This window comes from Phoenix dactylifera, chromosome 9 (assembly GCF_051530095.1).
Source record: "Phoenix dactylifera cultivar Ajwa chromosome 9, Ajwa_hap1_PhDact_Kaust_v1.1, whole genome shotgun sequence".
NCBI lineage: Eukaryota > Viridiplantae > Streptophyta > Magnoliopsida > Arecales > Arecaceae > Phoenix > Phoenix dactylifera.
The window spans coordinates 7814652-7842157 of NC_143198.1; the positions used below are offsets into that span (position 1 = coordinate 7814652).

General features: G+C 37.4%; 1 protein-coding gene and 1 long non-coding RNA gene across 7 annotated transcripts; one reads left to right on the plus strand and one right to left on the minus strand.

Annotated features, from left to right (window-relative positions):
• Window positions 1-13761: 13761 nt before the first annotated feature.
• LOC103721094 (peroxisomal membrane protein 13-like) lies at window positions 13762-26025 on the plus strand. Of its 6 annotated transcripts, none has more exons than XM_089925297.1 (6): window positions 13762-13906; window positions 24245-24472; window positions 24550-24836; window positions 24975-25110; window positions 25451-25543; window positions 25613-26025. In XM_089925297.1, the coding sequence occupies exons 1-6, from the start codon at window positions 13882-13884 to the stop codon at window positions 25618-25620; spliced, it is 777 nt and encodes a 258-aa protein (XP_089781423.1). In that variant the 5' UTR covers window positions 13762-13881; the 3' UTR covers window positions 25621-26025. The 6 variants fall into 6 exon arrangements, with proteins under 6 accessions (XP_089781423.1, XP_038987898.3, XP_088560289.2 ...); XM_088704162.2 differs by lacking the exon at window positions 24975-25110 and adding an exon at window positions 14011-14089 and having other exon boundaries at window positions 13787-13906; XM_039131970.3 differs by lacking the exon at window positions 24975-25110.
• On the minus strand, window positions 14151-23897 carry LOC149752813 (uncharacterized). Its single transcript, XR_016396392.1, has 2 exons — window positions 18931-23897; window positions 14151-18189 (listed from the first exon to the last, which is right to left on the minus strand). It is a non-coding gene; the product is annotated as an uncharacterized LOC149752813 (long non-coding RNA).
• Window positions 26026-27506: the final 1481 nt, after the last annotated feature.

Consider the following 27506-nt stretch of genomic DNA (forward strand, 5'->3'; position numbering starts at 1 on the left):
TACAAAGAGACATGGTTTTAATCCAGTTCCCTCACTCTCTCAGTCCTGGTTATCATTTTTTTTTTAAAAAAAAATGTATAAATCCTAGACTCAATGATCAGCTTGGACATGATCCAATTCCTAACCATGCATGCAACTTTGGAGAGTTAGTGTAACCTGCAAAGGGCTACACAAAGTTGGCAATTTGGTTGGCCCCGATATCAATGGTCGCGTCCTGCCTTTGGAGTTAAGCTTTCCTGAGCTGATCAACTGCCACTCTATAGTGTTGGCTTTAGGGAACTCTTTAAATACTTCTATAATATGAGTTTGAGGATCGTGGACTTCTTACGTGGAAGAAGAGCATTTAAGCTTATCTATATGCTGTCTTATTGGTGTTATTTTGGCTTGCAAGGGAACCTAGCTTACATGTAAAAGTTACTTTACATGTCAAGGGATGCGGATTATACTAAAGTTGTTGGGTTCTTTTGAATTTCTCAACTTTTTTTTTTGGAAAAAAAAATCCAGGTCAAGTGATGTAATTATTTTGGCAAATGTGGGGCTGTCGTGATTTATAGAAAATCTTTTTGGTTTTTCCTAAAATATTAGATGATGGCAATAGACACTCATAGCTCACATGGCATAAGGATTAAAACTCTGTCCAATTTTCTTAAATAATGGAGCTTCCAACCTTTGGAATGGCCAACAGACTACTGATGTCTTTTCAATCATCTTTAAGCTGGATATTGTCACAGGACTGGATATGGCTTGTTTTTTTCATTTCCAACGCCCTGCTTCTTCTCTTCTCTTTGTAGCTTCCTCTTTATTTTTTCCCCTTGCTTTCTTTCTGTTACTTGTTTATCTTTTCTTTCTTTTGTATTTTGACTCCACTAGCTCTATGAATTCAGATAGATCTTACTTTTCAAAAATTAAAAAATAAAAAATAGTTTTGCAAGTGAAGGTGTGGGGCTCAGCTTTATTACCATGTGGCATGAGGGGATTGGTGCAGTTCATATGATTGGTGTTATGATGAGTTTGCAATATAAAGCTAAGATACCCTGTCACTTGGCTTGCCTACACGAAGTCGTCTTCCTTTTTTTTTTATCATAACAGGGTTGGGTCTTGTTACATTTACTTGCTTTACCCAAAGAGAAAAGAGTAATGGAAAATACTTGATTTTCTTTGAAACCTCCATGAAATGTATTCAACTCATGGGTTTTTCTGAACCATCAAAGGTAAAATTGGCATTTTGACCTGGCATATTGACCCCAAATTAACATTAAAAGACCAGGCTTAGACCCTCTCCGAGAAGACTTTTGGAGAAATACAACAGCTTCCAAGAAAAATCTATACCAAATGTAGGCAAGGAAGTTGGATTATATAGCATTTTTTTCTCTCTATGTCAGCGAGTTACAAGGGATTAGGTGATCCTTGCACTCGAGATATACTCAGCCTTAATGCATTAAGAAGCAAATTTCTTTTCAATAGAAGGTTCGTCTAGAAAACTACCTTCTTTTCAAATGAACAAGCTGAAACTTAAACTTGAAAAGAAATGAAAGAGGATGAAGTTCACCATAGTAATACAAAGAAGCATAAAAACTCTAATTCCAAGACATTATATAAATAGCTCATATTAAAAATAAGATTTAAATATAGGGGTCTGTAATGTTTATAAAATATAACTAGCATCTTGCGTGTAGAATGCATATAAACATAGATGGAAGTGATAAATTGGGGCTTGCCCAATAGCCGTACCTTGCTGCTTAATATTACACATTCTAGATTCGAGTCTTGAATGGTGCATATCCAAATATTTGAATTTAGATAATTATAGTGTGCGTGAGTTTCCCTCCCTTTCCCTCGCAAAAAAATAGGTAGATGGAAGTGGATGATGTTCCCTTAACTTTCGATTCGTCTCTCATTAGAATTCTACATAGGATGTTACAAAGAAGAAAACAGAGTAGACCTCCTCTTTTATGCTTGATTTGCAATAGAATTTTGAGAACTCTTTGCTCTGAGTAAGCTCGAGATGGAATTTTTGCAAGGTGCTGTGCGTGATTGTTGTGCACTCTTTAAAGGACTCACATATATATTAGTACAGGTTGTTGTTTATGGGTATTTAATTAGGTATCACTGATCAATTATGATACTAGTGCATGGCCTCAAATCATACTTTGACTGGAATTCTTGGATATATGCATCAATAGAAATTTGAGTTGCAAGGATTTAATCTGAAAACTATTATATATCATGCTGCTTTTTAAATAGAGGCCATATTTAATTAAGTGAAAGTTTAATTTATACATTAGAGAAATTTTAGTTGCTCCATGCAAGTGTTTGATTGAGCTATCAAAAGTGATCTTAGATATTCCAGGAGGCAGGAGTTTCCAGGTGAAAAAATTGCTTTGGATAGAAATTAATCTCTTGAAAGAATGAGGAATCTAAACAACCCAAGACTGTGTTCGGAAGCGGAATAAAAAGTAGAATAGTTGGATTAAATAGAGTACGGTGGAGAAGAAAAGGGGGGGCTAAATTATTCCTTTTTTATTAAAGTACATTATTCGTGGGTTAATTGCAATAAGAATGGGTTAAAAGAATAAATAATAAAGCATTCATGGAATAACTTTTTTTTTGAGAGACCCATTCTGCGTTTTGAAAAGTAGTTTATTCCATGTGTTCAAATAAATATTTGGCCGAAAAAGAGGTAGAATAAGTGGGCCAAGAGACTTTTATTCCTCATTCTACTTAAAATGCTGCCAAAGAATTATTAAATTGTATTTATAATTTGCGGCACATCCCCTTCCAAGTTGAGTTGAGAAGAGGCGTCACCTTTAGATGGCTCAACCATTTCCAGTCTAATAGCCTTGTTGACGATATTAAGCATGACCTCAAGGTTTGGCATGAGAGGCGAAGCACTACACTCCATGAGGGTAAGTAAATTAGATTGATTTGCGACTCATCACCGGGGCGGGCTCGAGCCTTAGGCGACCGACTCATCACCGGGGCCGGCTCGAGCCTTAGGCGACTGAGGCGGTCGCCTAAGGCCCCCAGCCCAAGGAAGGCCCCGCTCCGCTGCACAGATTTTATTTTTTTTATTTTTTTTATTTTTACACAGCTTTCACATCCGAAAGCTAGCAGGGCGACGGCTACGCTGCTACAGTGTGTCCCCGTCTCTCTGACAACAGATAGGCTACGACCCTGGGCGACAGCTACGACAATTGACAAATGACAAGCAACGGGCATTTCCTCCTCCTTTCTCTCCCCCTTCTCTGCCGGTGCTTTTTTTTTTTGCTGAACTTTCTCAGCAGACTCGGCTTCTTCAGTTCTCCTCTTCCCCCAGTGCTTCTTCAGTTCTTCGGTCCTTCCCTAGTTTCCTTCTCTGCCGGCAAGCTCGATCGTCGACGGCTTGAGGCTTCTCAAATCTTCAGTTCTTGGACCGCCCCTGCTCCGGAGTCTTCTCCAGCTCTCCTCGCCGTCCTCGGCTCCTCCGACCTCCGGGCTCCGGCCTCCTCGGCTCTGCTCTAAAGTCCATCGTTCTCCTTCTCCGACTCCAAGAAGGCAAGAACCTGGCGAGTGGCGAGCCGCCGACCAGCTCTCCTCTCCAGCTCTTGGACCGCCCCTGCTCCGGAGTCTGGATCTCCTCTCCAGCTCTCCTCACGGTCCTCGACTCCTTCGACCTCCGGGCTCCGGTCTCCTTGGCTTCCCTCTAAAGTCCACCATCCTCCTCCTCCGGCTCCAAGAAGGCAAGAACCTGGCGAGTGGTAAGCCGCCAGCCGGATCTCCTCTCCATCTCTTGGGTCGCCCCTGCTCCGGAATCCGGATCTCCTCTCCCGCTCTCCTTGCCGTCCTCGGCTCTTCCGACCTCCGGGCTCCAGGCTCCGCCGCTTCGGCCTCCTCGGCTCTGCTGAGTCTGTCACGCCCCGAACCCATCACCCGGGTCCGGCACGCGACCGGCCGCATGATCCCTAGAGCAGTGCCCTAAAGATCATGCAAGGCCTATGATTAACAAAAATTCCAATAAATCCACAACTAATTTAATAATTCAAATAGACAAATCCGACATGTCCAAATAAACAAATTGGTTCAATTACAAAGTCTTCAAATGTTCATCGACATCAAAGAAGGATAACAAACTAACTAACTAATAACTCTGGTACTCGCACTCTGCGCCCATCCCATCCAAATCTATGCATCCTGCAACTCTGGTAAAGAAAAAGAAGAAGAGGGGGGTGAGCTTTACAGCCCAGTAAGAATCCCTACACATCCATACCAATACAATAATAATATGAATTCGAAAACCACGACAAATCGATGCACATTTCATGAAATCATAAACAGTTTCCATAAGACTCAAATAATCAATATAAGTATGTGCGTCAAATATCAATGAAAGTCCAACCACGCAAGAATGATATAGTATATATATAGCTTATAAATCACTATGACTATTTTCAATGCTTTTTCTTCCTATTCCATGTTAACTTGATCCGGATCAATTATCTTTCCGACTTTGGGCTACATCCCGGTCACGTTTCCGGCCCGTGACGGGGCAATCGATAGTATCACATTTCCGGCCTGTGATGGGGCAATCGATAGTATCACATTTCCAGCCTGTGACGGGGCAATCGATAATATCACATTTCCAGCCTGTGATGGGGCAATCAATAATAACGAGATAAGCCCAAAGTTCCTGTTCATTTAATCAATTCACACACACATCAATTCCTTTTTTCCATCTTATATCCAGCCTAGACTAACCATGGTCACGTTTCCGGCCCATGACAGGGCAATCACTATAACATGGTTAGTCCATACCACCACATCCATAAATTCAATTATGCAGGTATAAGTTATACACATACATACATCCATCACACTACCGACCACAAGCCAACACGATCAAAATATAATTAAATATAAAACTATTTTGCTTTGTCTGGATCATAGCATATCAAACATATATAGTGCAAAAATATGTATATCATGTAGGATTGGCGTACAAGGATTCTTACACTTTGTTGTAAAACTTAGATAGACTAATCACCCGCCCTCACGGCGATCTAGGAACTGGGATGCGCAGAACTTCGCTCAACGTCCTTTCGTCCAATAGATTGTTCTCCTACAGAACCAAGACAATATTAAAAATTACCCAAGATATCTGACAACCCAAAACTCTCTATGGATCCTCTCAAGGGTCTACAAGTATCTAGTACCCCAAGACTAACCAACAATCCATGATCTCCCTGAATTAAACTAGAGAGAAAATAGACTAATAAAAGACAGCAACTAAAGAGAGAAGATAAAATAACCAACACTCTCTCTCTCTCCCTCTCTTCCTTCCTCCTTCCCGTCAATAAAATAGCAAAGAAGAAACTCTCTCTCTCTCCCTATCTTCTTTCCTGATAGAAAGGGGGAGGGTGCTCGACAGGCGACCCACGGCCGGCGACGCCCCATGGTCGTCGGCCTGTGGTGGTGCCGGCAGTGCGCCATGGCCGGCGACGGCCAGCTGGAATGAAAGAGGAAAAGCAAACCAAAAACAGGGGAGTTTGGTTCACATCGATCCGGCGGCTTGCCGGCCGGATTCCCAAGGAAATAGTGGCTCACGGCCAAAAGAGAGGAAGGAGAGGGACCTCACCTCGCCTCCGGTGAGCTCCTCCGACAAGCCCGACGGCGAACAACCCAAGCTTCTTACGGATCTCCCTTTTTCTTTTTCTTTTTTTTTTCTTAGAAAAGCTCTCGGTTGATGCCCTAGGAGGAGATGAATAGATTCTTTTATAGATGGAGTTTGATGCAAATTAGGTAGGATTTGATCCCGTCTCCCTCTCCCTTTTTTTTTTTTTTGTTTCCTCTTCCGATGGATTCGGGGGAGTTCGGTGAAGGAGGAGAGGAAGACTCCTCCTCTGCCTCACGGCTAAACAGCCGGGGCCCTTAGGCCGGCCCGAGCGCAGTGGCCTAGGGTTAGCCCAAGCCCAAATAAAAAAAAAATATGGGTTCTTACAGAGTCCGCTTTAAAGTCCACCGTCCTCCGTTAGCATCCTAGGCAGTGGTGAGAATCTAATTATTTATTTTGGGGGCTTTGTTTTGTTTGTATAGGAGGTGTAGTGTTTATCTCTACTACTCTTTTGTTCTCATTTCATTATTTTAGTCAAATGCGGGGTGGATTTTCCGTCACTTACCCAAAAAAAAAAAAAATCTATCCTCTGTTTTGTTCCTGGATAAGATATTCACGTGACTGATTTTGTAAGTTGTAACATGTCATTGGCTAAGCTCCACCGAAGATATGATACTTAGAACTTGACAAACTGGGAATCTGCGTGGCCTTCGGAATAACACGTGAACAGGAAGTGCCTGCAATCAATTAAGAAATTGTTCCGAGGATTTTTAAGATTCAAAGTTAAATCTAGTATGTGCCCCAATGAAAGCAAGCAACTTTCCGTAAATCTAGTTTACTCCCAATTTTTTGAGAAAAAAAAAAGTTCGACACTCTAAATTCTTATTATCGATTGAAAATAGTATTTTAATGAATCTTGAGTATAAAAGTTTAATTAGTAATTTCTCTTCTCAAAAAAATAGACGAATTATTTTTAAATAAAATTTTAAAGTTTTTTACACTTATCAAAATTTTTTCATCATTTAAATAAAAAAAAAGTTCTCTCTTAGTGAGTTTGCCTTAGGCCTCCAAATGTATTAAGCCACCCCTGCTCATCACCGTGATGAAAACCAGAAGAAAGGATCCGACTAAAATAGTATGATTAATTGCACCTACTAGCAGTATACAGAGTTTTAAACTTTTTTTAAATAATCTTTTTAAAAAAATAATAATTGTAATGGTGCTTTAAAGCATTGTTATAAAAAATATTAGAGTTCTAGCCGACACTTAAAAGCGCCGTCAATTAGCGACGCTTTAGCCGACGCCCATAAGTGTCAACAGTTAGCAATGCTTTCTTACCGTGTCGGCAAATTTTTTTTTCAATGCAAACTTTGCGGACGCTTTTGCAACACTTTATAAAGCGCCGGTAATAAAACTAACAATGCTTATGAGCATCGCTATAGATAATAAAAAACATCGGCAATGCCTGATTTTTTGTAATGATTATATAACTTTGACCTCAAACAAGAAGGTAACTAATTGAGCATGAAGTCCATAATAAACTATCAAGCTATTTGGTGACTTTTTCTTCCTAATTCACCAACAATAGTTGGCCTCCGTTCTTCCAATTCCCTTCTATTCTTTTCCTTTTTAGCCTTGCTTTATAGAAAAGAAAACCTCAAGATTGATACGATCTTCATAAAGTTTTCCCAGAATCAACACGTTCCAATTGAATGGATTGTTGCTTAGTTTGCATGGGGATTCTATAATTATAATCCAAGATAATGAACAATCTCTAGAGCCAGCGGTGAAATGATTTTATGCATTACTCATGGGGTAGACCTATGTCAAGTCAGCCTGTTCGGACTCAATTTTTGACATGCTCGAGTTGAGTTTTTCCCCCAATAGGCCAGATCGGACATCAACTTTTTCCGCTTATTTGTTAGCCCAACCCGGCACGAGACCTATTCTTAAAACATATAGATTTATATATAATATAAGATAATGTTTATAATTTGATTTTTTGCTTGAATATTCTTCTAAAAAATCAAATTTAAATAAATACTCTCTTCAAAATTTATATTTATTTTTATACCTTCATAAAATATTGTTTTTGCACAAATGCCCTAAATATAATAGTTTTTCTAACACCATTAATACAAATCCTATTTATTTTAATTAAAAATAAAATAGAATTTTGAAATTACTTTTTGTCTTCCATTGCGGTCGCCTTATAAATATTTTTTTTGCATATCTACCCATTAAAGATATTTTAGTTATTTTAATTTGAAACCTTTAATTTTTTAACAATATTAGACGGTACGGATACATATGTAAAAATAAAGATAAAAAAATAAAATAACAAAATAAGTATTTTAGGAGGTATACATGTAATTATTAATTTTGAGATAGTATGCATATAAAATTTGATATTAAGAGGTAGTCATAAAAAAAAAAAAGACCTTTAAAGAGAGAGAGAGACAGAGGAAAAGGGATGGGAGAGACCAAGGGGATGGGAGAGACCTAACCCCCTCGGTCTCTCCCCTCTCCTCGCCCCCACTCTCTTTCCTTCTCTATGGTCCCTCCCCTTCTCGTAGAGGCATCTGTTCCTCCTCTTTCGGCCTTTCTTTCTCCCTTTCACCCTACCCTCTCTCTCTCTCTCTCTCACAATCTCAACCCCCTCCCTGCTCCCAACTAGCGATGAGTAGCGACTTGTTCCCTCCTCTTGCTCTCGAGTCAATACTGATGGGGTAGCAGACTTCAGGTGGCTTATGGGAAAGCTGGAAAGAACAACATTTTTTTTTCTTTTTGCTACAACGGATAACCCATACACTAGTGTAAATACATCCAAAAAAGTTAAAAGTAATAGCACTCTAAATAGCTCTCTCTCCCCAATCAAGAGAGCTCTCCCACGAAGTTACCCAATCTGCACTTCTATTGGCCTTCTTATAGACATAGAAACAACATCTTCTTCAATCTCTTTTTATACAATTTAATTAATCCACCTTATCAGCTATTTGACCCAACCCAACTCTAATAGATAGGTTTTATTGGTCTGAGTGTAGGTAATTGTAAAACCTGCTACAAACCTGATATATATAATCTATTGGAAATTTCTTTTTTACTCTTCTTTAATTACTCCACTCATGAGTAAGATTAAATATGTGAAGGGTTATATGCTACGATGCTTAGTTGTTCTTTTTTTTTTAATTGACCACCTTTCTTAGTTTAAAAAATATTTATTTTTTTAAAAATTAAATTTTAGTTTTTTAATATTTTTTTATTATTAAAAATTTGATTTGTCACGTTTTATATCTTCTACTTTTATTTTGTTTAATGTTACGGTGTAATACTAATGTTTCTTTTTAATATTATTTTTTATTTATTTTATTTGTATAAAAGATCATTTTTGTAGCTTTATTTAATCTAATTTTTTCAACTCCGTCTCCCCCCATCCCAAGGTCAGTACGAGATAGGTATAAGCAATGCCTATCCGATCCATACTAAACCCATTGCCGTCCTTAAGTCGCCTGAAGGTTTACCATCAAGTTGAGCTTGAGCCTGGTTTTTCTTTGCCTTGATATGATACATAGGCCTGGCCCAAACGAGCTTGGCCCATCAGACCTAATTGATGGCATGAACTTAAGCTTGTCATATCATCTTAAAAACCACTTGATATTGGTAACTTGAGACATACCACTTGCATATAATATGTAGTGACTTGTGCTACACTGCAGGTATATCAGATCTTTCAATGAAGTATGTTCTTGAGGTGTGCTACATTCATAAATCTTAGCATCAAATATATTTTATGTGATGTCTGATAAAAAGATAAGCCCCTAATGACTTAATCAATCTATCATGATGTAGGAAAATAAATTGAATTGGTGTTTTTTTTTTAGAACCAAGATGGATGGAAGCCTAGCGATAATCACGCTATATTATCAGAGAAGTCTCTTTGTTTAAGTAATTTATATATTAGTCCCTTAAATCTTCTGAACATATACATTACTCTCTTCGCCCGTAATTTCCAATATTGATTTCTATATGGGTTCTTGCAGGTACTTTTCTTTTCCCTTTTTGAGCTATATTATGGCTATTTGCCACCATTCAAGCTTGAATTTAGACCTCTCCTATGCCAATCAGCTAAGCAAATAGCTGTTAACCTTCTTAATCGTACTCATATTATATTAACAACCTTAAGTTATATAATGATCTTTTGCTTATTAATTCATAAAATCTTGATTTACATATTAATTCCTCAATTCTTCAAAACTTGTACATCAATACGTTAAACATATAACTTTTTGTATGTATGTTCTCAATTTAACTATGATGGGACGGATAATCCTATTATCTCTTGATTAAAGCCCTCTTCACCCTCTTAGAATTTGAAGCTTTATAAGTAATTGATTATACAATAAGTTTGCAAATGGATTAAATATAGATTAGATACTTGCATATCCATATTTCTATTCATATTTTTTAATAAATACGATTATGGACAAAAATATTGTTGCCCAAGGTGACAAGCCAAGAGGGGGGGGGGGGGTGAATTGGTTTCTTTTAAATTTAAACTATCTTACTCAAGTCAAATAGATGGTTAGTAAGCTATGGCAATTCACAACACAAACAACACAAAGTATAGTGGTTCGGTGCTCTCCTTAGCACCTACGTCCACTCCACAAAGAAGAGTTAGAAAGTATTTATCGCTTTGAAGTGGCTTTGCTCTTCTTTGTCAAGGATGCTTCACTCTTCAAGGGAGGATGGAGCTCTTGATGACTCTTTGAATCTGCTCAACCCCTTTCTTTGATTCTTGAATGAAGCACTTGAATGAAGAAGATTAGGGCACTTTTGTTTTCTTGTGTACTCTTTGATATCTCTTTCAAAAGTTCTTCTATCTGATGAATAGTGCCCCTTTAAATAGCTTCCCACATCCTTTGGACAAGCCCCAATGGTTAGATTTGAAAAACTAGCCGTTACTGACCTTGGGAAGGACAAAAAGTACATCTGCAGAACTAGCCGTTATGCTTCAGCCCGTGTTTGGGTCGGCTCAACCTGTCCTTGGGTCGACCCAACTTTCACTTGGGTCGACTCAAACATTCCTTGGGTCGACCCTCTCAGAAAACACAGAAACTTGAAATTCAGCCTTCCTTCCCTTGGGTCGACCCAACCATTCTTTGGGTCGACTCAAAGTTCACTTGGGTCGACTCAACTTCTTCTTGGGTCGACTCTCTCAGTAATTCCAGAGAACCATTTCCTGACTTCTTTTTCTGTTTTGCCTTTGGGTCGACCCTCTCAAGGTTTGGGTCGACTCAAGCTTGGGTCGACTCAACCACTGTTTGGGTCGACCCTCTCAGTAAATCCAGAGAGCCATTTTTCTGTTTTGTTTCAAGAATCTTGGTGTTTGGGTCGACTCATGCTTTCCTTGGGTCGACCCAACTCACTGTTCATCTGTGCCAATTTTGCAGAAGTGTGCCAAATGACTTCTTGATGTGCCGGGGTCGACCCAATCAATCTTTGGGTCGACTTAATCCACTCTTTGCTGCATCTCAATGTTAGATTCATTCAAATGAACAATGAAATATATCTATGTCAATTCATACAAATATACTGAGAGTAATGGACTTATAAATGAAGTATCGATTTAACTTATAACATACTCTAGATAATTGCTTGTTAATCATCAAAATAACACTATCATCCTCAGATATTAAATGAATATAAAAATTAGTATCTATATTTAGTCTAAATGAAATCATATACAAAACGAGTATTAAGCATATCCACATTTGTCCTGAGAGGATACAGATACAGAACAGATATTAGTTATAGCCATATTTTTTCCATCCAAACACGGATATAAGTCAGATATTACTCCAATATAAATTAAATTTTTAGCAGAACGCAATGATAAAAAAAAATTGATTATACATAAAGGATGTTAACATAATTCACTACGCAAAATTGCATGCAATACACAACTACTAGAAATCTAAGGCACTGTTATTAAACGTGCATGGAAACCTACCTAATCAAGAGTCCAAGTTACTAGTTCGATTGGGTTTATATTAAAATATTAAAATTTAAAATTATCTAAAATAAAAAAAAAAATTATAATATAAAACTATTAATAATTTTTGTATCAAATGTTATCATATTATTTAATTACAACATAAAAAATAATCATGAACTATCTATTTTTCAGAGAGCTTGTAAAAAAAATTATATATAAATATAGTTGTTAATCCAATGAATTGATTTTGAGAAGTACGTAATATTTGAGTATAATGATTATATGTTCTTGGAGTAGTCAATTTATTTCATTGGGAGCTCAATAAGTTTGAAGGATTATAGAAGCATGAAAAAGCCTAAGAAAACAAATCTTAAAGTTGGAGGAGTTTTTGAAATATTTTGGGAGCTTTTGTAGTGGATGAATTGACCTTAGTTGAAAAAAAGTTGATCCCAAAAACCTAGAAGTCGACCGTAGGCTTGTAGGAGTTGATCCTAGAAAACCACAAATCAAAAATAGAAGACAACCCATTTCAGGAGTTGATCCCAGACTTGCAGGAGTTGCCCCAAAAATCTACAAGTCAAAAAATAAAAGATAATTATTTTCAGACACTTTAGGAGTTGACCCAGAATCTTAAGAGTCAACCCAAGGACTTCAAGAGTTGACTTCAAAATTTCAGGAGATGACCCCAAGAATTTAAGAGTCGGCCCCATGATTCAAAAGTCGACCACAATACTTTAGGAGTCGACCTCTTTCTGCATGACAGTTTTAATGTCTAGTTTTTCTGCAAGCAAAGAATACACAAAATAACTTCCAATGGCTAGAAATGGCTCTTCAACAACTTTTCAAGCTATAAACGCTTCCAAATTGAATTGGAGAAAGAATGGATTAAGGAGAGTGAGTAGATGAGGTAAAAGAAAGGAATACAAGTCTCACCACTTTTTGAGCTTCAACTTGAGGATCAAATTGAGAAGTGACTATTTAAGGCCTTCTCCCACATCAAAGAGAGCTTCCAAATATTGCGAGTAAGCTTTAACTTCCAATCATTAAGTTCTACTACAACATCAAGAGAAAGCAAGAAAGGGAAAGAGAAAGGGCTGAATTGTATTTACTAGCATCCTAACTTTCAGAGCCATCAAACTCGAGTTGCAATGACGTATATCCAACCTTTATAGAGGTTATATTATATTTATTTTCTATCTTTCTTTTGTGCACGAGATTAGAAAATCTGAATTTTTGGTATAGTTGACACCGTAAAAAATCAACAACTTTGTAAGATTTGGCTCTACCCATGAAATAGCTAGGTTGTAGACGATAGCCCTAGAAAATCGACTAAGTTTTGCTAAGCTTTGAAATCAGAAAGAAGTTCTTAAATTTTGGAACTCGGGGTTGGTCTAGCTGTACTGGCAAAATAGCTTGGTTTTGGTTGATTGTTAGAAAAATTAATATTTAGTTGTGAGCTCAAAAAACAACTATGTTGTAATCTTGTTCATATATTATAGTAAAATTTCGAAAAAGGAAGTCTTAGAAAGTGGATATAGGAGCCAAGTTTGGCTCCGAACTACTTTAAATCTTTGTATTTGAGTTGTTTGTGATTGTTCTTATCTTCTATATTTATTTATTATTCATTTTGCTGTGCATACTTAAATTTTATATTAATTTTATTTAAAAATTATTTAATAAATTTCAGATAGACAAAGACATACGGATCGTTCTTAAGATGAATGAATGCCTCAACGACAAAATGACCAATATGTTTAACATGTCATGTGTAAGTCTACAAATTATTATATAAATCTTATGACCATTGGATTTATGCGCTTTATCATATCAAACTAGATAAAATAAGTTGACAAGCAAGCTTGGGAAGCAACTGAGATAAAAGCATGAGGCAGCTTTTTCCGAACCAAGGATTCAGATTCTCTTGAAACAAAATTTTCTGATCTCTCAACATCAATTTATCATCAATATATGCTAAAAGTTGTTAACAAAAATGTTATATAATCTACTTTTATTATCAAAATAGAAGATGATATAGAATGCTGTATCGGTTCTGTACCACGATGCAAAAATATTCCTAGGAAAGCTCCATAGCATATTATTAGCATCTTGTGTGGATCACGATGCAAATAAAACATATGTTAGGTACTAACATGCATAATAGTATTTGTCGGTTTTTAGCTGGAGGCGGGAGAAGGGGTCGTTCTCTCGGTGGCTTCCAGAGCGAAAGAGAGGCTATATAAGAAAAAGATGGGTGTCAGCAGACGAAGGCGGCGGTAGCTTTACCTTTTGCGAGATTGCCATGGGATCAAATTCCCCATTGCCAGGTTCGAATCCCAAGCAATTCTATCTCTTTCTCTCTCGGTAAATTTGAGCTGGACTTGGGTCTTTCTCTGATCGAAACCCTTAAAGAAGCCTAATTTTTCCTTAGGTATCAGGCAATTTTGGTCTTTCGCAAGTGTAGACATCTTGATTAGAACTATTTCTTCCTCAAATGCTTCAGGAATTTGGTAGATGAATGGTCTTTCTCCTTTTACCTGTTCTTCCAATTCGTATGTATAGATCAGAGTATTTGATTCGTTTCCCTCTTTATGTTTTTTTTTTTATTTATTTCCGTCGTTGGGAGGTCTCCTATTTGTGCTTATTGGGTTAAGAGCTTGTTTATTCTGCAAGAATTGCTCGAGTTGATGAAGTCTGATTTGAAACCTTTCGTAGAGATGGATAATTGGATTGGTTCGTATATGTTGAGTGATAGGTGTACATGATTTGGTTAGTATTTTGATACCTTTTCGGATGATCTCGAATTGTCTGTGATCTGATTTTTGTTGTGCTAAATTTAGGCAATCAGATTGAACTGGGTTTAGAATATGTGTGATCTCGATGCACTTAAAATACTCATTATGAGGATGGATATGATTTGATAACTCATTTTGCCCTTTTTTGACCTTTACAATCAGCTCTTCAATTTCTTTTTGCTGATGCTTTTCTTATGATTGAGCATGCTGTCCTTGTTCTTCTTTGATAACTTTAAAATGACAATAGCAAATTTTTCTTGGATGATAAATTTTTGATTTAGTTTTTTCTGGTTTGAGCATGCCTTCCACTTCTTACATATTGAAACTTGTCATGTGCGACTAGGATACACGTTGGGTTGTAGTTTTAGTAGCCTATTTCTTAACATCAAAAAGGGCTTTGGATACTTCTCAAGTGTGGTTTGGATACATCATGGATACCTTCTAGTATGAGAGGGAGGGATTTTTCCTTTTTCCTTTTCTTGGATGAGCATAACCTCCTAATGATGGATGTTTAACTTAGACTTTGTAACATTGTTATTTATTGAGTATGAACTTTGGTCTATGGATTTGAATAATAACTAATTCTGGAGCTTATTGATGTTGATGTTATTGCACGAAGTGGGACTATGTTATTGTGATAAGTTATTTGCTTTATGGATTATTTTCTATATGTGTAATACATATGTATATATTTATTATATATGTTATATATACATGCATATCAGTATATCTATTGTTGTATCTAGCTTTATGATGTTCTATTTTCTCAACTTTTTGTGATGCTATCCAAGTGTATCATATCATTATCACTTTTCGATTTCCATGCTCTAAAGTGCGCATTTGAAAATTGATACTTATAAGATTTCTCTATATTCTTAAAATTGAGTACAATTTATGGAAAAGAACTGCAAAATCCAATTCAATATCTTCTTATCTTCTATTGTGATCTCCAAGCTACTATTGTCGGAACTCGGAAATTTATGAAAAGACATGTGTAGCCTTGAGTAATTGATGATGAATAAGATAATTAGTTTAGATAGATTTTATTATATTTTTTGAACTTTTGTTTAGATAATTTTAGAGTAGGTTTTAGAGTCTTGTTCTAACTAGGATAGTCCTACTTTAGGTATTTGTTGGGATGGATAAGTAATAAGTTTTTTTCTGCTGTTTTGATGTTTCTCTAGATAGGGTTCTATGTGATTCTGAATTTTTGATGTTTTTGCATTTTATGAAACATTTTGGATGTCAATGGGGAGGTTGTTGCATGGTTTTCGAGGGTCCTAGTTTACTTTACTCGGAAACAAGTCATGAAAAAGGTTATAAAAGGGCTCTATAGTTGGCCACTAAGGATCGGTTTGGTTGCAAGGAAATTTGCTTGAAAGATCCATATCTTTACATCTGGCTTTTTCATTGTTCGTTACATTAGAAAACCAATAAATTTGGAAATTTTATAATTAGTTTTAGATGGTTTTTTTTTCATAGAAAAATCTTAGTTTTCATTCTCCTTTTCCATGGTTTTCCTTGCAACCAAATATGCCCTAAGGGAACCTCTTGCCCTAGACAACCCAACCACCATGATGGATGGTGCTTTCCAAGCTTTTAAGTTTGGTTGGCAGCTCAAGTGCCTAGATTGGCACCTAGTTGAGTGCTTGGTCACCTATGGGCACCTTTATCTCGAGTAGTTGCCTTGTTCCTTGGCCTATTAAATGCATCAACATTGTTTCCTGATTCTGATGTAACTCCCAATTGAGATTAGGGATGACACATTGATATCCACAAAGAAGACAGTTCATCAGTGAATAAATTTGAGGGCATAAAGGGAATTGCACTTTCCACAATTGCACCCACTTTAGACTGGGACCTAGTCCCGATCCATATCCAGTCCAGATTGAACCTAAACTCTACCCAACCTGGTTCTACCTAAACCTTTTCCTACCTGATTCTTGGACAGGTAGGATATGGATTCAGACCAGAGCTGAAATGATAGCATCTCTAGACTCACGTTATGACTCTCATATTAGGAAATCGGAAGCAACAAATCCCACTGGCTGGCCGCATAAGTAATCCCCAATTTGAGGTTGATAAGAACTCGCAATCAGAGCAACTAGTATCAGATCTAATGGGGCTGTCCCATAACAACATATACATGCATCCTTTACTTACCATTTTTAACTAACTTAAAAGGCAAGTCCTTTTGACCCCTTAAGTTATTCCTAACAATCTGATCATAAAAAGAAGGAAAATAAACTAACTAAAGGGGCTGGTATTTGGATCATTTGACGCATAGTGAAAGGCAATTAAATCCCTTGTGGCTGCACCAGTCTTCATTGCATCAATCTTCTTTCTAAGTGTTTGAGACTTTGAGTATTTACTTGAAGAGAGAAAGAAAGCATTTAAATATGTTCCAATGGATATTAACTGATGCTAGATCATGTTATGTTGCTTGGGAGAGTTACATGTTTTGAATCACTTGATAGCAAATTTATTATGTAAATAAAACTAAAGTAGTTGAATCAAAGATTTTGTTATTGCATTACTGAAGTAGTTGATGACCTCACTGGTTATCCATATGTTTTGTTTGATCTATTTTTTAATATATATATAATATTATGTATATTATTATATACTATATATATTTACATGTATATAAGTACATATATGACCATTAGATTATATAAGGCTATCTATAATTCAAAATGTATGAATGAGTACAAATTTATTGTTTTTTTAGGGATTTTTAGTCTAGAGTCTTGGCTAGCCACCAAGGCATTTCGCCTGGGCCTTAAGGGGGTCAACACATAAGACTACTTAGGCACTTTCGCAACCTTTGTCTTTTTGAGCCTCTCTTTCTTGGACCATACCATCTCAAATGAGAGGGAAAAATTCTAGAGGCACTGACGGTGTCCAGCCTCTCCTAAGCAAGCCCTTTAGGATGGGCTCCAATATCTAGGGGACAGTCAGATGATAGGATTTGGGCAACTAGGGCTACTATCTCTGGTAAAAAGGTCCTTTGCTCCCCATTGAAGCCAATTGAAAGGCCTTCGTGCACATGAGACTGTTACAACCCCAGTCCCTCCATTCCTTCATGAATGCATATAAGTTTAGGAAGTTTGTAAACTTAAAGTATCAAAACCTTAGGTACATGAACATGGACGGTGAGGAACTGAGATTTCTTCTTCTTTTTCTCCTTTTCTTTTTCCTTTTTTTTGGGGTGGAGGGACAGGGAGGGGAGGGATGATGCACCTAAGGGTTCAATCCTTATATCACCTATGCAGAATTATTTTTATTTATTTATTTTCAGAACAACAATGAAAGCACTCCAAGTTAAGTTAAACTGACATTAGACACAACTAAGTCAGTTTAGTTTTTTATAATCACGTAAGCATCAATCTCATCAATGCCACATAATTAAAATTGAACATGGAATATCGGCACGTGTAATAATTTGAAACCATGCACAAGGAAGTCTGTAAATATCTAAAGCGTAACATCAATATCCAAGGGAAAGTTAGCTAAATCCAAGAGAAAATATTTGTGTTCTGGCACCATTCAAGAGGAATGATTGATTAAAAATCTGACCACAAATCAATCAAGAGAATTGGAACATTTGACTTGAAAGAATAGATAGAAAGTAAGAGCTGTAAGGGAGGAAGGAAAAGGAGGAGGTCACTAATGGGTCGAATCTGTTGTTGACGAGGATGCTTTTGTGGACTTCCACACCTCACAGAGAAAGAGTCAGACAATACATCTTCGCCTTTCTATCCACACACCACAATGCATGATAGCTCGCTGGAGAGAAGCTCAAAGGCCAGCAGCTGCCATGGATAAACAAATCTTGATCAAACTCTGCTTTGTTTTGCCCTAGATCCTCGTAAATAGCCTTTTAGGGTTCCAAATCTATTAGGATACTAATATGGAAAGAAATATGATATGTAGTGTACAAACCAATAAAAAAAAAGGAGGATTGTTGACTGAGAATAAATAGGAAAGGGCAGTCACATTCATATGGATAAAAGAGAGGTGGCAGTGGGCTGTCCATGGGTCGATAGGAGAAGAGACTGGATAGAGATGGGGCCAGCCAGTTTGAGATGATTTAGGAACAGGGCCTGCCAGTCAGTTTTTAAGTGGATTCTCCTTCACTTAATATAAGCCCCTAGTTCTATCTTTCTATTTTATAAAATAAACCAACCTAATCCTATATCTGATGCACTCTTTGTCCCATTATGTTATCATGCTGCATCATCAAGTCATGTATGCTGTCACGTGACATTGTGACTAGCATGTGACTATTTAAATGGGTGTAGTCACCTCGGACACCAGTAGATAAAACAAAGCAACACAAATCCAAAACATGGTTGGTTGATGCACTAAAAGTTGCATTGGAGAAGCTAAAGTAACCTGGAATCTAAATAAATAACTAACAATAGCCTAAAACATGTTTGGTTAACACAACTAAAGTCGCATTAGAGAAGCTAATCTAAATAAATAACTAACAACCACCTAAAACTACAAGTGGGCTTACCAGATGAAAATAAAAGAAAATGACAAACACTTACCAAACTACATCAAGAGGGATGTCTGATGTTCAGGTTTACAACATGGGGCAGCCATGCTCTGCTAAAGTTTCCCTGAACCTAGCCAAATCTGTATCTATCTGCATCAAACCACCCTCACCTATTAGGACCATGACATGATCAAACACATGGATGCAAAAGTAATTCTACAAGCTATTAATATTGGTAATGTCATTTCTGAATCATCAATAAGAATCAACAAAACACCTAGGATTGAGGCTTTTCATAAATTGTCGGTTTCCTTGTTTATTTAACAATTCTAATGTTTGACTTCATCATAGTCACTTGACATGTTCCATATTATATGCAATCATCGCATTCCGGTTTGGCCAAATGCCCTTAGGAATAAGGACACGTGTAATCTAATATGTTAGAGTGAGCTGAATGCTTGATGAAACATCAATATGTTTTTTTTGGTACAACATCAATATGTACTCTGAAAGCAGAATCACAAAATGTTGACCCTTCTAGTGACATTATATATCTATGTGTGAGTGTGAACTGTTACTGCTCAACAGCCATTGGAACGGCCACTTGACTTAGACTAGACATTTGACTATGTCTATGGAAGCGAGTAAAGGTGCACTTGTTCAACTCTCTCATCTATGAATAAAATAACACAAATTCTCCTACCCATAAATGTCTTTTAATCACTTGGTCTTTTGAAGTCATGCAACCTTTGGTCATTCTTAATTGCCATTTATGATTTTTTTTTTTTTCTCCTCTTAGATTTTTTGCCCTTAACTTCTTTGTAGCTATGTTTTCTCATTCACAGTAGAGCTAACTTTATCCCTAATATTTTTCTACTTTTTTCCTTTTCCTGTTTGAAGTTGGTGTTTTTTTTTTTTGTGGGGGTGGGGGGGCAGGGGGAGGGGGAGAGGAGGTTGACATTTTCACATACCATATTTTTCAGTTCTTTAACCCTTTGCCCATAGTTGGTGAAACTTTTAATGCCTCTTATTTCTCTTGGTATCATTTTCAATCTTTCCCACATTCATCTTGTTCCCTCTCATTGCTCAACATTTTATGGCAGCCTGTGTTGTGGGCTTTATTCTTATTTGATAAAGTTTATCCTCAGTCATAAAGGCATGTTCAATTCCCTCAACATCCCCTAGGCATCTTTCAACTTCATCCATATAGCTCTTATTCTATTAGGTACAGATTTCAACTAACCCTTGATTCTTAGGTAAAGTAGACACAAGATAATATTGTGGTATCTCTTGGCTACCAATTTTGACTGTGACTACTAATGCTGCAGTCTAAGAATTAATCTCATTTTAAAAGCCATTCAGTATTTTACACATTCCTAATTAAATTTGTGTAAAATATGATTTTCTAGCCTTAATCAACATGGACTTCAGCATCTTACACAAATAGCTCCTATTGAACCTTTACAAAGCTCAGCCCCATAAACCCTGCTTTTGGTTTACTTCTTATCCATGTAAGACCTTGATAGCTGTTGGTCGGTTTTAGCAATCATTTATCATAATCTTGAATGATAAAAACCAAAAAATTCCTTACCCAATGTGCACGAAAAATAACTATTGAATTCTTATTTTACACTTATTTCTTTCCATTATATTGAGAAAAGAAACTGATGACTGATAAGATTGTAGTTCAATTAAATGGTGACCTGATCTTCCAAATACTCCTATGCTAATTGATTCACCTTTGATGGAGAACTAGTAGTCATCATTAGGAAAAATTTGCCTTTATAATACTTGAGAATTTCCATTCATGAGCTAATTTCTTGCTTGCCTCTGCATATTTGCTGTGTTTACTTCTTGTCATCAAAAGAAAATATTGTACCGTAAGCTTCACATTACTAACTTGACTTTCAGGCCTTGGGGATGTCCATGTATTGGAAAAACTTATTGAAACCCAGGAGACTATTTTGATCATTTTTTTTTATTTTAAGGTGTTTATTAATGTATGTGATATTAACTCTCAAATTTTGATCTTACTCTTGAAATCTTTGGCCTTTTGCATGTCATTCTTAGGGATATCCGAGGATACAAGTTAGCTGAATATGAATTTCTGACAATTCTTTGCATTCACTCCTTTCTGGGCCCTTTTTGTTTGATTCATCTTGGCAAGAATAACTTGATGTGGATATATGGAACTTGATTTTGTTTTTTGCCAACTTCACATCACATCAAGAAGACCTGAAACTTTTCAATTCCCGCCATTTGCCTTATAACCAAAATTTAGACCTTGATTTGGATCATACCATGCTGTGTAAAGTGTATCCTGTTGCATAGTCACCGGCACTATATGGACCATGGAGGTATTGGTCTATGTTAGATTATAACTTTGGATCCACCTGTTTCATCCAATATTGTAGCGTAATGCATCAATATGCTATGAGGCATGGCCATATGGTTCTGTACATAGTTGAATTGTTCATCTTCCTGATATCAAATTGAATTTGCTTTCTGTTTTTCTTTCTCATATTTCCTCAATCTCTTTGAGCTTCTTATTATTTGTTATTTATAAAGCTAATTCATGCATCTTCTTATGTTGGATGTCTTTGGAGAATTTAATATACACAGAAGCTATATATTAGCAATCAGCTTGCATTTTCAGTAAAGTTTAGGACAATGATTGCCCTGGGTATGAAACATCTTTTGAAACATGTCTACATCATACTAGAAAACAATAAAATAGAACCTTGATGCAAAAGAAGAAAGTCCTAGCATATCATTGCTCACAGTTATGTATTTTCCTTGGGAATGCTTTCTAGGCATTGAATGCGCTGTTGCATACCGATACAGATCCTAATCTTCTCATGAAGATTTGCTGTACTCAGTTTCTTGGCCTTAACAAGATTGCAAAAGAATCAAATTCATTACTAGTTGCTTAATTGCCTGTATTTCTATTGGTTTAATAAGTGAGTATGGCTTGTTTGAGCTTCTGATCTTGTTACTGCAATGTTCATATCTGCATACAATTTCAATGCAATGCATTGAAGAAAGAAATATAACAAAAGCATTAAAAAAAAAATAAACCAATCTCAAATCCAAAAAGGATATCATGCCGCTCTGGTTATTTTTCAGGTTAGAAAATTTGGATCTCTGTGGACCATTGTATATTGGAAACACTTAAACATTCCAAAACACAGCAATAATGTCTGCCAGACTATGTCAAACCTCGTTCTAGTCAAGATACGAGTTTCTAACATTAGCCTCTTTGAATTGGAACAAAATGCAATACCAAAATTAAACCGATACTGAACCTGCTGTTATCTAACCTGATAATGGGAGAAAAAGGCACCGGAAAGTAGAAAGAATAAAAAACCCCTGAAGCTCTTACTTTGACTAATACATGTTATAGAAAGTAAAAAATATAAAGTAAAAGATAATGTAGCCATATAGTTGTGTTTTGATGATGATATGATCATACTTCTGAATCATTGATGGACTGCACAAAAAGTTCTCATTTTTCTTAGTAACTACTCATTTCCATTGGTACTTAGGCATACCCTATTTAAAAAATTTAGATATGCTCGGCCCAAATGTAATCCATGGTTGGTCATGCAACTCTGTATCTCCCCTCCTACATTGGTACCTCTTTTTTATATCTGATTTTCCTAGCCTTCACACTGATACAGTAGTTACTTAACCAAACCAATATAGTTTTTCCTGTTGCCTTCCATGCATGTAGCCCTACTTGATTGTAGATTCTTTTCATATCTTTCTAGTACACCAATATTTATGGGTATCTTGTCGTACTATAAATCACACAATGTGCACTTCCAACATCTGACATTTCCATCTTTCTGTTATCTCACCCTTCAGGAGTACTGCACTATTTTCCATTTTTGTAATGCATTTAATGCTGTCCATATCTTTACTTTTCTCCGTTGGTTTTTCTTAGTTAATAGGTATTGTTCTCATTATTCTTCTAAGCTTGTTTGAAAACTCACCAAGTTCAAATCCTATACAATTTGCCTTACTAAATTCTTATTCTCACTTATAATTGTAAATGTTTCAAAGTCCTTCAAAGTTTTTTTTTTCTGATTGACTGCCTTTTGGACCTCTGCATTCCCCATCCAAGTTTCTTTTGCCATTCCTTTTAAAAGGACCTCTCTAGATGCATCCAGCCATCTGGTATCTGATTATATTTGGGGATGTTTTCAGGTTTGATTTGATCTCCTTGGGGTACTACCCCATTCTATGTGCTAGTTGTTCTTTCATCTCCATTACTTTGCATTCTGCTCTGTCATCTGTACACAGGTATGACTCTGTCCCTGTTGGTTGGTCAAGCTGATTTATGACAAAATGTGCTATAACTTCCATACACAACTTGGAAATGAAATGAAAAACTAATAATGAATGTGGTTTTCATGGTGCTAAGATGTATTCGACTTTTTTCTGACAAGATGGGGAGAGCAAAGGTTTTAAAACTTGGTTTCTATTGAGCTTATGGAGTAAACATTTTCATCTATTTTGCTCCGAATTTTGGATTTTGATCAAAATAATTAGTGAAAGATTCAAAAATGGGGGCCAAGGTTTAATGAAGCCAACTAAGTAATTATGCACTATTTTTGGAGTACTTTTTGTTACATAGAATCTTCATTACTAAAGTTTCAGTAGATTTAGCTGAAATTACTATTATTTGCTAAATTTCTGACTTGGCTATACTAAGCAGTTGTGAAGTTTTTACTGCATAATTATAAAATATAAACCATTACCATCCAGCCTTGTCCCAACGATAGCTTTGTGGATCCTCATTCTGCAATCATGAAGCTTTCAATGCATTGCAATTTGGAATCTTTTTCTTCATAATTTTGAGTAGAACTTGCAAACATCCTTGAAGTATGTGGTCATTTAACTAAAACCATAAAGATTTAAAAAATTATATCTATTTTTTATGACAAACATGCTTGTTATTGCTTTATTCAGAATTCAGGTATCCTTATTGGTCTCTTTAAGCTATTTATATAGGGGCCTCTGTGGAGGCTGAGACCAGAGGAGAGGCCCCGGACAAGCTAACTCAAAAGGCCCATGTAGGGTCCTGGGCCCTAACTGTTTGTTGGAAGATTTGTGTTGGTTTAATTAGCAAAAACAAACTTTTCTCTATATGATGTGGGTAACCCTGCACGTCTACCCCTTGGGTTGCAAATCCTTGCCCTGCAATAACTGACTCTGCTTGCCCCTCATCTTTTCCCTGTCAGTGGGGTTTTCTGATTAAAAATCCACTCTATGCATGGTGATTACTAGAATCCTAACTTTGAAATTTATGACGTAAATAAGTTATAGTTTCTTTTTTTAAAAAAAGGATTCTGCTGCTGCAGGTAATACTCCGCCGCCGAAACCCTGGGATCGAGCTGGGACTTCACCTGGACCTTCACCTTTCAAACCCCAATCTTCCGGTGGAACAAGTGATGTTGTTGAAGCCTCTGGAACTGCAAAACCTGGAGAGATTGTTCCAAATAATGAGAGGAATGCGTTGAACAACAACATTGTTGGGAGACCTCTACCTCCAAGACCTTGGCAGCAGAACCATGGAACCAGTTATGGAGGTAATTGTTAATTTGGACGTGCTCAACCTGATTTTTCTTTCAATGCAGGTAGCTGTGAACTTCCATCTTGATTACAGGATATGGCTCAGATATAAACTATAATTCAGGCTATGGCTCTGGCATTTACAGTTCATATGGGGGACTTGGTGGGTACGGCGGGACTTACAGTAATAATATGTACTCGGGCGGAGGGTTATATGGAAATTCCGGAATGTATCCAGGAAGCATGTATAACAGTGGGTTTGGGGGGTCCATTGGCGGTTACGGGATGGGCATGGGCAGTCCGTATGGCACACCAGATACAAGTAATCCATACGGCCCTCCGTCATCGCCCCCAGCCTTTTGGATATCCTTTGTTCGATCGGTAAGATGTTTCTACTTGGAGCAGGCATGGTAACTTGAAATCCATGTTTCCAAAAGTTGTGCTATTTTTTTTCCAAGTTCAATTCTTTCCCATCCAATCAAAGGAAATTTTCTTTTGATTACTGACGCACATCAACAGGTCAATCAAGTTACCAGGGCTTCCAGCACTGCCTCCGCCTCATTGGGCTGGGCAGTTGTGGGGGAGTGCCCAGGATGGAATAGCATAGTGGCATTCCATCCTGGGCATAAATCCCAAAAATATGGAACTTTGCTTGGTACTTTCTGTCTTGCTGCTTGTCATTGTTCGCTTAACTATGCTGTTGCAATCATATTATACGAATTAAACATTTGTAGATGGCCTTTACTAGCATTGCATTATTCTGCTGATGCAATAATCTATCTATCTATCTATTCATTGATCGATCTAGATATGTAGATATTCTGTCATGTTTCTACACATTTTGGTTTTCATTGGTTAAGACTCCTAGATTCTCTCTTGGTATCTAGTATCTGTACCCAGACTTAAGTCGGTATTTCTAAAGGATGATTGCAGGGTTCCTTTTATTGTCTTGTTCCACCCCCAAACATTGACCTATATCTTGTCACTGATAGCAGATGCAAGGTGTAATCAATTTCTTTGGCCGAATCACAATCCTTATTGTTCAGAACACGCAGGCCTTTCACATGTTCATGTCGGCTCTCCTACAGGTACTCTTTGATTCCTCTATCCTGCTTTAGTTGTATTTCATTCACTGTTAATGTTATCTTTTCTTGCAGCTCTTTGATCGTTCCGGTTTACTATATGGAGAACTTGCAAGGTTCGTTCTAAGGTTACTAGGGATCAAAACAAGGCCTGGGAAACACCCCCAACTGGTACCTGGTGCATCTGCCGGACCTGATGGGAATGGGCAGCAGTACATCGAGGGGCCAAAAGCTGCTACTGGGTCTTGGGACAATGCGTGGGGAGGTGATGTTAAGAAAGCCAGTTGAGACGCAGTAAGCTAATGGCTGTGCAATGTTAATCAAAAGCAATTAGTGATGTCAATTTCCAAGAAATGGTCTACCAGGGCAAGAGGAGCAGTGCAGGACGTCTATCGTATGCTTTATATTCGCAACCTTTTTGCAGTTTGTTAGCTCAGGACTAAATTTGCTGTTTGTATTAGAACATTTTTTAAATAATTTTTGGATCAGCGCTGGGTTAAATTTTTGATTGGCCAATTTGGAGTCCTCCGTATCTTGTCAGCTGCCACTACGTGCAGGCGTTACGGTCGGTCAGCAGGGTGATGGTTAATTTGCATCGGAAGCAACCATACAACGGTTGGGTCGGCTGTCCTGCTTACAAGATGCGGTAAACTTCTGTGCTGAATAAAGTACGCACGGTTACAGAGTTATTTGGGATTCTGCATTTTGCTAAATGAAACCGTGCCTTGCAGTCATTTGGGCAGTTAATAATAGGTGTCGCTATGATCGCAGTAGAAAGACGGTCCCATCAATTTAATTTTATTTTAAAAAAAATTATATTATTTAAATTTATTAAAATATTTTATTATTTGATAGCTTTTAGAGCTTATTTTGGTATTTTTATATTTAACAGCTTTTAGGATTTATTTTTGGTATTTCGTTATTTTAAGGATGTTTTGTGAGACTAGTTTTTTTTAAGAGTTTTTTGCATTTTCTAGATCTATAAGTATAATGTGTCCATCGTTTAGGATTATGCTATGATGAATAAAAAAAATGATTCTCTTTCTTTCTGTCCTGATGTGAAGCCAAGAGTAAGAGCTAGGTGTGAAACCTAGTTTTCTTCCTCTCTTTTTCCTCTTCTCTCTTTCCTTTTCTCTCCTTTTCTCTCTGCCTCTTTTTCTTTGCTATCCGGCATCAACATTGGTATTAGAGCAGGTACGGAGAGAAGCCTCTTCCTTCTCAATCTCTCCCTCAAAGCCTTCTTCGTGGCCGTCCCGTGGGGATCACGGATCACAGGAAAGCAGCAATATAAAAAAAAAAGAGAGAAAGAAATCCTTGTTCCCTATTCTCCCTCAACTGTCTCCTCGTCCGACGTTCCTAACGTCGTTGCAAGGTCCGCCCTCCTTGTTTCAACTATGCAGCACACAATGTGATGGAGGAAACCCCTCGCCTGCATTCCTGTTGCCACCGTTCGTGGCCGGATCTAGAAGAGGAGCATTGCCGCCCTCTCTGTTGCCAACCGAGATCCGCGCTCGGTTGTTACTGCGTTCCATCTTCCTCGAAAGCAAGTAACCACTACAAATCCCTTCCCCTCAAAGCCCACGAAGGAACCCGAATCCAGTTGGGTTGGAAAAGAGAGAGAGAGAGAGAGAGAGAGCGCATGACCCGCATATGTCGGACCCGTAACAGGTTATCCGAGCAAGTCACGCCCGATAACCCGAATCCAAACGGATCCAAGTTTTAAAAAAAGGACAAAAAAAAAAGAAAGAAAAAAAAAGCCTGTCGTCTTCTTCATCTGCTTCACCACCTCCGCGCCGCTTCGCCATCTCCGCCTTCATTTCTGCCATCGCCGCCAAGCACCACCGCTACCCTCTTCCCTTTGCCGCTCTCCAACTCCTCTTCCTTACCGCCACCCGAGAACCGCCACCCCTTCACCCTTTCCCCTCTTTTCCTAAGCCCCCACCTCTCTCCTTCTCTATTCTTCTCTCAT

What these genes read in the sequence shown, in the direction of transcription:
- LOC103721094 (XM_039131970.3), top strand. Translation starts at nt 13,882, where the DNA reads ATGGGATCAAATTCCCCATTGCCAG. An exon ending in ATCAAATTCCCCATTGCCAG is followed by an intron (nt 13,907 to 24,244) that starts GTTCGAATCCCA and finishes CTGCTGCTGCAG; the next exon opens with GTAATACTCCGCCGCCGAAA. An exon ending in GGATATCCTTTGTTCGATCG is followed by an intron (nt 24,837 to 25,450) that starts GTAAGATGTTTC and finishes CACTGATAGCAG; the next exon opens with ATGCAAGGTGTAATCAATTT.